At 41.5% G+C, this 10,903-nt stretch overlaps 1 protein-coding gene across 1 annotated transcript; it reads right to left on the reverse strand.

Moving 5' to 3' along the window:
- Positions 1-75: 75 nt before the first annotated feature.
- Positions 76-10,324, reverse strand: LOC117993227 (acyl-coenzyme A oxidase 1-like). The gene is made up of 13 exons (XM_034980982.2): positions 10,134-10,324; positions 8,134-8,293; positions 7,518-7,686; positions 6,950-7,073; positions 6,315-6,559; positions 5,719-5,879; positions 4,818-4,980; positions 4,021-4,211; positions 2,928-3,083; positions 2,310-2,415; positions 1,642-1,794; positions 1,181-1,297; positions 76-271 (listed from the first exon to the last, which is right to left on the reverse strand). Exons 1-13 carry the CDS (start codon positions 10,249-10,251, stop codon positions 128-130), a joined length of 2,007 nt encoding a protein of 668 aa, XP_034836873.1. The 5' UTR covers positions 10,252-10,324; the 3' UTR covers positions 76-127.
- Between the last annotated feature and the right edge of the window lie 579 nt (positions 10,325-10,903).

Below are 10,903 nucleotides of genomic sequence, written 5' to 3' on the forward strand. Positions count from 1 at the left end.
TATTCGAATTAAACAATTGATTGATTTAGTTTTTTTATTACACTAAGTATTTATTTAATTATACCTTATGTCTACCTACAATAGCTTTACATTTTGTATTGTATTTATAAGCTATCTTAATCTTATATCACAGTTTCCCCCGCAGGAAGGGCTTCAGATACTTGTGGAAGGTGTGGTTGACTGGCTCAGCGTTGAGGGGACTCTTGAGAGCTTCTTCCATCAGCCTCTCGTAGGCCCGACCGTCATAGGAACCCAGCGTCGACTGTAGCATCTAAACAAACAACTAGTATAAGTATACTAGTTGATGACCGCGACTTCGTCTTCGCGGACTACACAGGTTTCAGATTCCTATTTTACCCCTAGGGCATAGATTAATTATTGGTCTCGCTTCGATGCCCTAGGGGTTGAATTTTCAAAAATACGTTTTTAGCGGATGCCTACGTCATAATAGCTCAGCCCGATCCGTCCTCAGTGGTTTGAGCTGTGCGTTGTTAGATCAGTCAGTCAGTCAGTCAGTTAGCTTTTCCTTATTATTTTTAACTAGCTTATGCTCGCGACGTCGTCCGCGTGGACTACACAAATTTCAAGCCGCTATTTCACCCCCTTAGGGGTTGAATTTTGAAAAATCCTTTCTTAACGGATGCATACGTTATAATAGCTATCTGCATGCCAAATTTCAGCCTTATCCGTCTAGTGGTTTGAGCTGTGCGTTGATAGAGTAGTCAGTCAGTCAGTCACCTTTTCGTTTTATATAATACTAGCTTATGCTCGCGACTTCATCCGCGTGGACTATACAAATTTCAAACCGCTATTTCACCCCCTTAGGAGTTGAATTTTGAAAAATCCTTTCTTAACGGATGCATACGTTATAATAGCTATCTGCATGCCAAATTTCAGCCTGATCCATCTAGTGGTTTGAGCTGTGCGTTGATAGAGTAGTCAGTCAGTCAGTCAGTCACCTTTTCGTTTTATATATTTAAATATTGATCGCATTAATTCCTTGTGTTACAAGACAGTGTTACCTACCTGCCAAATTTGAGGATTTTAGGTCAGTGCCCTATATAGGTTTTGATTCCATTGGCGGATCTTGACAGACAGACAGACAAAAAGTGATCCTATAAGGGTTCCTTTTTATCTCTGGAGATACGGAATTCCAAAAAAAAGCTTCTCAAACGCTCACCTCATCTTTGAGATCAAACGCATCAACCAAACCCACAGCGCTCGGCCGCAGCTGCGTCAGTAACTCTTCATACCGCACACGCAAACTATCTACGTCTTCTTGATTTATTGTCGTGTACTGAAAAAAAAATTAGACATTGGTACTGATTCTGTATCTGTATATATCTCAGTAAGCATTTTTGTTTTAGTGGGTAGGTACCTACTCTACCGCACCGCACTGTAGCGCACGACACCGCAGCGCACCGCACCACATCACACTGCACTGTACCGCAGCGCTGCGCGCCGCATCACACCGCAACCTACTGCACCGCACCACACCGCAGCACCCCGCAGCGCACCCCACCGCAGCACACCACACCGCACCGCATTGCACCACACCGCATCGCACGGCACCGCACCGCAGTGCACCGTACCGCATCGCACCCTACCGCACCGCAGCACACGTCTATAAGTCTTGCTTACCTGTAGTAAATCGCTGAGTTTCTCCAATGCCCAGTACACTGAATACAATTCCACGACTTGATTTAATACTTGTTTTAGCCCTGGTGATGTTGTTTTCGTCATTTCTTTGATTTCACTGCTGAACGTAGACAGTATTATTACTCTACAATGTGCCTAGAAAAGGAAAATTACGGTTTCAAAACTGACCAAAAATGTTGCCCGGATTCACTAAAAACTGTTTTTACCGTGGGAGATCCTGCTTGTTAGTGAAAGTCCGTCAATCAATCATTTAAAGAAGATTACAATTTTAGTATGATTTTGGAAAAGCCAGCAAAGCTTGGAATTTCAAAATCACAGTCTTCAATTCTTTACAGCTTGTTCCACTTGTCGGCTGTCGGTCCCGGATTTTAATCGGATGTTCCAGTAGCGGAACGCGTTTTATATGATTTCTTGTCGACGCTGACATAAAATCGGTTCCAGACAAGTGTGTATAGGTTCATATAAAATGTTCTGCCACTGGAGCATCCGATTTAAATCCGGCAGCCGACAAGTTGTTAACGGGCTCTTAGAAGCTTCAATTTTCAAAAATGAAAAAAACTAATTTTTTCTTGGATTATTACGGATATAATTATAGCAAACGACAAAATAAGCAAAATTAATCGAAACTGAAATATCCTGAAGTTGTTTACCTCCGCAGCAGCGACTAACTGGACAGACGATAAGTTCCATGCATCTTCGAATGTCATACCGGAGGCAACCCTCTTTTGCATGCTTTGTACGCATGTGGCAATTTTCCTGCAATTAAATGACAGTTGTTATTGAACTTGCCTCATCTCGCATTTGAAAGGTTATTTGGTTTCCAAGAATTCCACAAAATTCCTCCATATCAGAATTTGGCGTCAGGATCGTCTATAATTTTTTATCCGTAACTACAGTAACCGACATAACTCAACGGGTTGCGAAGCTGAAGTGGCAAGCAGGGCACATGGTTCGTACAACCGATAGACGTTGGGGTCCCAAGGTGCTGGAAGAGTGACCTCGCACCGGAAGACGCAGTGTTGGAATACGGGGCACTAGGTGGACGGACGACATCAGACGAGTCGCAGGGAGCCGCTGGATTCAGGCGGCGAAAGACCGTGGCATGTGGAAGTACCGTGGCATAATAAAATAAGAGTCCCGTCGCGCAGTGACCACGACTCATGCAACTGAGTCGAAATATCGGCAGATAAATATCACCATGGTAGGTGTATGTACCGTACCCGTTTCCTACAATACAATAATAGAATGAAATTGTGCAAAAAACAAACCTCATACAAACCACTTGGAATCCATAAACGATGTTTTCGACCGAGTTCACCCATTTATGAGAATAACCCTTAAGTTTAGCAGTTCTCAAGTATTCCACTGTTGGCGTTAATTTTACGCTGTCATTCTCTATTTCTTGCCACGTTTTTGCTAAGAACCTGAACGAATTGAAAAATTGGTTAAACAAGTATTTAACTATTTAGGATATGAATTACCAAATTCGAAACATAATCGAATAATTTTAACGTTTAAACTACCGTGAGTGATTTCCATTATAAATAGTATCTGTCCCGGCTGTACTCACGTGTTTAGTCGACGTTAGCCCGACTAGTTTCGAACCCATCCGGGGTCCCTTTTCAAGGGAGTCAGTTCGCGCACGCGCCACGGTTTGAGTCAAAACCGTGGCGTGTTCGAAACTAGTCGGACTAACGTCGACTAAACACGTGAGTACAGCCGGGACAGATATTATTTATAATCGAACAAGTTTCATCTTTTAGGTTACTTACTTCAATCATTATTGAAGTAAGTAACCTAAAAGATGGATTGGTCGAGCCACTAATACATGAAAATATTGAAAAACTATACAACTTTCATGCCTGGCCATGGCCAGGTTGAGTCCATTGCTATACGACATCAGTAGAACCGGATCCAAAGTGATCAGATTTGGGGCACTGGTTTTTACCGAGCGTGCGACCTTCAGAACATCCAAGATCCTTTCAAGAGGTTGGTTCAGAGGATTCTCCCTACGAACCAAAACAGGTATGTACCTGTACCGTTTGGTGACTCCAAATTGGCACTAAGAGTGGCCAGTGATAGGATTTGTGTGTAAAAACTCCCATCGGCGGTGTTCCCACTAGATTACAACATGGGGTTATTCAAGGGGCGAACCAATAAATTCCTAAAAGGCCGGTAACGCATCGGCAGTTGCTGAACATTTGTCATGTGCGGCGTTAATCACTTAACATCAGGTGACCCGCCTGCTCCCTTGCTCGCTATCTCTATTTTAAAAAACGAACCTAATCCGCTCCATGGGGTCGGGTATTTTTTAAACATTACCCTCCGAAAGCCAAGAAGGTGGTAAGTGTTTAGACGAACCTGGCAGTCTGAAGTAACAGCACAGTATTGTCTCCCTCGTAGGTGCTCGCAGCTACAGCGTTACCATACGTGGCAGGCAGGTTAGAGGAGTGCATGTACCCGTGGCCGCCACACGCCAGCCTACATGTCTCTATGAAGTTTGCTGTATCTGACGTGCTTATGGCTTTCAGACAGCAGGCCAGGGCATGGATCTGGAAAAACAAAATGGTAAGAGTATATTTAACAAACGCCAATAGTGGTTCTATTGATGCTGAAGACTAATATCCAATCGTTAATATCGTAATCGAGCACTCTGCTCCACAACTTCTAAAAAATAATCCTAAACAAGTGCAAAGACTATGTCCGAGTCTTTTATGCTATTAGCCAATGACTTATTATAAGTCATTGCTATTAGCTATCTATCTGGAAAAAGTTGCTATGTAAGTAGAATTTGAGTGTGCGTTACGCTGTGTGTGTGTGTGTGGGTATGATTTATGAATGAGTGTGATTGTGTGGAGAGAGAAGTGTGTATCATCTGTGTGGGTTCTGCTGCCTGTTCCATTTCATCCTAGAACTTCTTCCATGAAATTCATTTGCACACTTTATTTCTTTATCAAAAACTGTGGGCAAAAAACACTACGCTATACAAATTGCTATTTGAAAGAAAAGAACACTAAGGTGATCCAAAGTTCCGCTAAGAATCCCCTATTTCTGACCAATTAGTTCTTTAAATGTGATTGTGTAATAATTTTACTTCTTGGCCGTTTGTCTTGTGCATTTTCTAAAAAAAACTTTTCGAATCTTTAACTACTTTTTACCTCGGGTAGCCTCTGTAAATTCCCAGCGAGCAGTTCTTCGTTCACAGTATTGAAGGTGTCCCACAGCTTGCTCGCAGTTATCTTCATCGCGTAACAAGCAGCTAAAGCAGGGAACAGCTTGTGTTGCTGAGTTAGATAATCTAGGATTTGGCTTTCTGATTCACTGGAATAAAACAAAGAGAAGATTATTAATACTCTTTCATCTTCGTCTTAGTATTTGCTAAATCCAAGTAAAAGAAATTACAAACAAATTAAGAATGGCAGCGCCCTGCTGATACGAGTACTTGCCAATGCAATCAAATTTAGAAATGCGCTAACTGTGAAAGGTACGAATATTTCACAGAACTTTCCGTAACGGAAATCCGTCGGAGAACCAAAGTGACTGACATAGCTCAACGAATTAGCCAGCTGAAGTGGCAGTGGGCAGGCCACGTCTGCCGCAGAACCGATGGCCACTGGGGCAGACGTGTTCTGGAGTCGAGATCGCGTATCGGCAAGCGCAGGGTGGGATGATCTCCATCCCGCTGGACTAACGAACTTAAGAAGGTAGCAAGAAGTGGGTGGATGAGGAAGGCAGAGGATCGTGTGTGGTGGCGCGCTCTTGGGAAGGCCTATGTCCAGCAGTGGACGCAAACAGGCTGATTGGTTGATTGATTGAAATTTCAATAGAATTATACATACTTATTTTACATACCTACTTACCACGGGACATTGTACACGAAATTGCTTGGCGGTACGGCTTTCCTTGCATTTGTTGAAGAACAATAGTTGGTACCTAGCTAATGTTTAGTAGGTAATTTAGTTAGCTTATTGGCATAACTCTCTAAGATTCGACAGATTAGACTTTCAGTTCTAGTCTTTTAGAAAAAGTGATATTTTCTTAGCTTTAATTAAAACTCACCCAGCTTTTCTCTGGCATTGTCTGCGAACCGCAGAATATCTTACGGCTATTGTGACCGCTTTACTCAAATAATTCACCATGTCAAAAGCTATGACCACTCTGACGAACACCATAGCGCCATAGTTCAGTTTGCTATTACGTGATTTTACGTATGTGCCATCCTGAAAAAAGACGAATGAATAAAGTAGCTAACCACTTTTTGTCCTACTTACTAGGACAGAGATCATTGCTCTTAGGAATTATGATCTAGTATTTCGGTACGACGACGCCGTGTTGAAAGTTGAAACTGATATCAGATATGGTTTGAATGATAACTGCCACTTCTGGTTCTGATACCACTGCAGATTTCTTAATGAAGCGCAAAATTGTTGACGAATAAAATAACCTTGCACGAGTTGAAATAGAAGTGCAGTCGTCGTTAACCTAATTCCACTGCAGGACATACTTAGTTCTCGTGTAAGGACTTCCACGTGCCGTGGGTGTTGATGTCATCGGTTCACCTAGTGGAGGGACTATCCCGGTACGCTGCGAGCCATTCCAGCTCCATGGTACCACAATGTATAAGATAGGTATCTATTTCTTTAAGAATATCGTACCTCTAAAACCTGAGAGTGTTTCATCAGCATCTGATTCCGGGGTATCCTGTAGTGATCGAATCCTAAAAACCCGTTGTTTATTCCGTTCAGAGCGAACTTGGAGCCAATGTCACCAATCTTAATACCAGGGAGAGGCATATGGCTTTCTTCATCTCGAACTTGAACTATGAACGAGTGGATTCCGTGGCATTCCCCTTTGGTGTACAGTTGTGCCACTACAATGGTATAGTTCGCTGTTTGGCCCACTGAAAATTCATTAAGTATGTAAACAGATTCTGTTGCTGCTTCCTCGGACTCTGGACAATTATTAGTGAAGGTGTTTTCTTGCGCCAGATTGCGTCAAAGCCATCTGTCCGCGCCTTAGTAAACATAGTATAATGCACTACAGAACTGAGGTTGCCGCAACGAAATCCTGAACGCATTATTATATTGGACTCGTAGCGCATTGTAAGTAATGAAACCACAAGCTTGCCGAGTATAAGGATGTACAGTATTCTTTGAACAGCGTGACTTTCACAGCATCTGTACATCGGGCAAACCTGCGGGCCAGCATATTCGCTCGGACTGACAATTATGCCTGGGGTGTGCCCATCTGCAATACCATTTACACGTTGGTGATAAAATATAAGACTTACATCCGCCTCCCCACCACTTGTAAGAAGTGAGCGTAGGGCTGTTGAGCACGAACTCCTTGCTGGTTGGGTCGTAAGTTGCAGTCGTCTCCAAGCCGCGGATAAATGTGCCGTGACCCAACTCTGTCTGGAAAAGTGAAAAAATTTATATGGTCAGAAATGAAAGGGAGATTTTGTATTTTTTTTATTGGCAGTGGAATAGGAGTCTGGACGTTGTCATTTTCGTCGTCCATTGCTGTGCATGTAGTCTATGTGAAAGTGAGCAAATCTAGGCTGAAACTTAACACCAGACCAGGCCTGAGGCCAATTTATAATTTATAGCTAATTGCTTGCGACTTCGCGCTTGGATTTAGATTTATTTGTAAAAAAATTACTGGTCTTCGATTGTGTTTAGAATTTTAGATAGTATATTTCGCTAGCATACTAATTGCACCCTGTATATAGAGAAGCCTGTATTCCGTGACTTCGCATGGATTTAGGTTTTGCGTTGTCTGTCACGATACTATTTTCTGTATATATCGATAAATATGAAGATATTATATAGCCCGAAGCGCTTGTCTTTGGTACATACTTGAGCATAGCTGCCGATGATGTTACAGGCCCACGCCCTCGGCAGCCACTGCGCTTGCTGCTCCTCCGTGCCCTGGTTGATAATTGCTGGCATGAACATGATGTAATGCAACGCCAGCGGAAACCCGGTGGACACATCGGATGCACGGAGGAGATTTGCCAACACGTCCCTTTAACAAAAGAAGAAATTCCCATTAAAAATTACGAGCTCGCTTCGCTCACGCGTGCTAATGCTATGACGTAGCTTACTACCTAATAAAAGTACCTACTAAATACGTAGACAAAATATGAGATTTTTTATACGTATGGATGTAATGCAAAGCCAGCGGGAATCCGCTGTACACATCGTATGCACGGAAGAGATTTCACAACACGTTCCTTTAACAAAAGAGGAAATTATTGTCAAAAATTACGACCTCGCTTCGCTCGTGCGTCCTGCTATGACGTAACTACTAAATAATTGAAAGTACCTACTTCCATACTTAATTCAAGTATAAGATAAGATTTTTATGTGCGTGCCATAACACCACCACAGACTACATATCGGTCCACTGCTGGACATAGGTTTATATTTTATTTATATTTATATTTAGATTTGTTCATAGCCCAGTTATTACCTGTAATTGTGGATAGTGGTTTTGCCCTCCTCCTGCAGTCGTCGCACCAGGCCAAATACAATAACTGACTTTTTAACAGCTTGCTCATATTTTTCCTTATAGCTCAGATACTCTTCCGGGATACCCTCATATGATTTTCGTTTGCTAATCATTATATCCTCTGAAAAAAAAAAAAATTATAAGGTTAGGTAGGTAGGTTGAAGCGGCGATAGCCTAGTTAGTAGATAGTAGTAGTTAGTAGATAGTAGATTAGCCTAGATAGTTTGATGACCTCCCTGGCGCAGTGGTAAGCGCTGTGGTCTTATTAGTGGGAGGTCCCGGGTTCGATTCCTGGCAGTCATTTGGAATTTTATAATTTCTCTGGTCTGGTCTGGTGGGATGCCTCGGCCGTGGCTGCTTACCATACTACCGGCAAAGCCGTGCCGCCAAGCGATTTAGCGTTCCGGTACGATGCCGTGTAGAAACCAAAGCCTTCCAGGTTAGCCCGCTCCCACCTTAGACTGCATCGTCACTTACTATCAGGTGAGATTGCAGTCAAGGGCTAACTTGTATAAGTGGTTAAGACTTCGGCATTGTATTCGGGAGCTCAGTGGTTCGATCCCGGACACGCATATCGCACCTTTGACTTCCTCGTTTAGTTATATTGTGCGCAAATATTATAAAATGGCGGCAGTTCATTGTACTTACTTGTAAATTAATTTAATAAGCAAATAAAGTATGTTAAAGTAATTATATCAAAAACCTTTTCTATTTAATACTATTTATTATACATAATACATTTAACATATTAATAATATTATTAGTGATATTACATAATGGGCAGAACTCTAGGTACCTACTTAATTCAAGTTTCGAGCTACTTGCTACATGGTATAGGTATAGTAAGCGTCAGGTCGAGATGACAATCGGGGCATGAAGCGGGGGGACGCCCCCCGCACACGCACGTCACCCGCGCTCGCCCGCACCGGGTTAGCTCGGGGGATATGCGAGTGTGCGGGGCGTCCCCACCCCGATTGCCATCTCGACCTGTCGCGTACATGCTGGTAATAAATAGTACAGAATATAGATATGAATGTTCATGAATTTTTCATTGTTGGTAGGTTGGTAGGTCGGCAAGTTCTTTGACCTGTGTGATCTTAGCTTCCGTTTTGAATATCATCGTAGGTATTACGTAGGAACGTACCTCTACCAATAGGAATAAAAACCAGTTTTGTAATGATAATAAACGAATAATCTTAACAGTACTATTATATCTTCTGTGCTGTCGCCTAATATAGGTACCTACTTATTTTCAAATTTTCAATCGGAGGAAGCATTATTAACGATACACCAAACAGAACATTATTTTTTTATTTTTGCTTGTCTGTCTGTATGTCTTACCTAGTGTAAAAAATAATATTACTTGCGATACTTAAAGAATTCGTAAAACAGTAATTAAATTAATTGATGTTTTTTAATGTGTCATCACTCATCACAGGCTCACTACTGAGCACGGGTCTCCTCTCAGAATGAGTTGTTTGGCCAGAGTCCACCACGCTGGCTAAGTGCGGTGTTAAAGTTAGACTGTATATTTAACCTTAGGTTGGTTAAAACTTAAGTAGGCAAAATAAAATTATACTTAAGGTAAGTAATACTTAAATACCTACTTTCTCAAAATAATCGATGTGTAAAATAATAAATTCCACTTACTAAACCAATTTTGATGAATATAAATAAGCTTTACAAAATAATATCCACCTTTCAACGATTTGGCGACAATATTTATAGCGGTTATTTTAAATTTTTAAACATGAAAAAACCTTTTAGGACAGCCCCAATATAAATAAAACAGAAAGTTAATGGAAAGTTACTTTTAAATTGCCGCGGAGTCAGAGCAGACAACCTCAAAATAAGTTGTTGACACCACTGACTTCTAACACAGATAAACATCTTGAGGTTCACACAGCACAGCATCAATAATAATAGTAAAAATTAAAAATCCTAAAATGATTCCCACTTACCGCGTTCTCTCCTTTCTCTCGTCTTTTGTGGACCACCGTCCATCAGAATGGTCAGCTCTTTGATGTTGAAGCTGCATCTCTCACGTTCCCTAGTAAGATCTTCGTTTATTTTAGCCATTTATTAAAGTTTATTAGTACAAATCGCAGCGTTCACTTGACTACGCGGTTTCTTTCGCCGACCGAGATTAGATTACTACTGATTACTACCGTGACCACAACACGCGCAGACCCACTACGACTACCATCCCACTACGTAGCAACTAGCGACATCTCTTTGTACTATTGCCCCTCTCAGTGGTAATCAACATAGGTAAATAATTACAGTAGCCGGCAGGAAATATCCTTCGACCTAGAAACGTTTTAGAAGATTTCAGCTTCGTAAAGCGTTCTTTGTCGCTCATACCTACCTGTAATGTTTCGTCGCCCTCAACGGCAAAAACAACGCTCTACAAAACCGCTATCTCTTTCTAAAGGTCGATGTACAATATTTCCTGCTGTCAACAGACTATCGCATAGAGGTAGATGCATCCGACTATTCGTAAGAATTGTAAAAGTTTATACGAATAAAAAAGATTTTTATTTATTTATTTATTTATCATTATTATGATTATTGTTACTTACCCACAGATTATAGATAGACTATTGAAAAGTAAGCTATCGACAGCGGTAGTGATTTGATTATAATATACTCTTTGATCGGCAGATTAAAGATAGGATGGAGCCGATTCTGTTGTCTTTCTCTTAAACTCAATTTAGAGTATCCGCATCTT

The sequence above is a fragment of the Maniola hyperantus genome, chromosome 2 (genome assembly GCF_902806685.2).
Source record: "Maniola hyperantus chromosome 2, iAphHyp1.2, whole genome shotgun sequence".
Lineage (NCBI taxonomy): Eukaryota > Metazoa > Arthropoda > Insecta > Lepidoptera > Nymphalidae > Maniola > Maniola hyperantus.

Excerpts from the sequence above, each read along its gene's own strand:
- LOC117993227 (XM_034980982.2), bottom strand. The coding sequence starts at position 10,251 with ATGGCTAAAATAAACGAAGATCTTACTAGGGAACGTGAGAGATGCAGC. Across the intron at positions 4,212-4,817 it reads ATTTACAGAGGCTACCCGAG|ATCCATGCCCTGGCCTGCTG; the intron begins GTAAAAAGTAGT and ends TTGTTTTTCCAG. Across the intron at positions 3,084-4,020 it reads CTGTTACTTCAGACTGCCAG|GTTCTTAGCAAAAACGTGGC; the intron begins GTTCGTCTAAAC and ends CAATTCGTTCAG.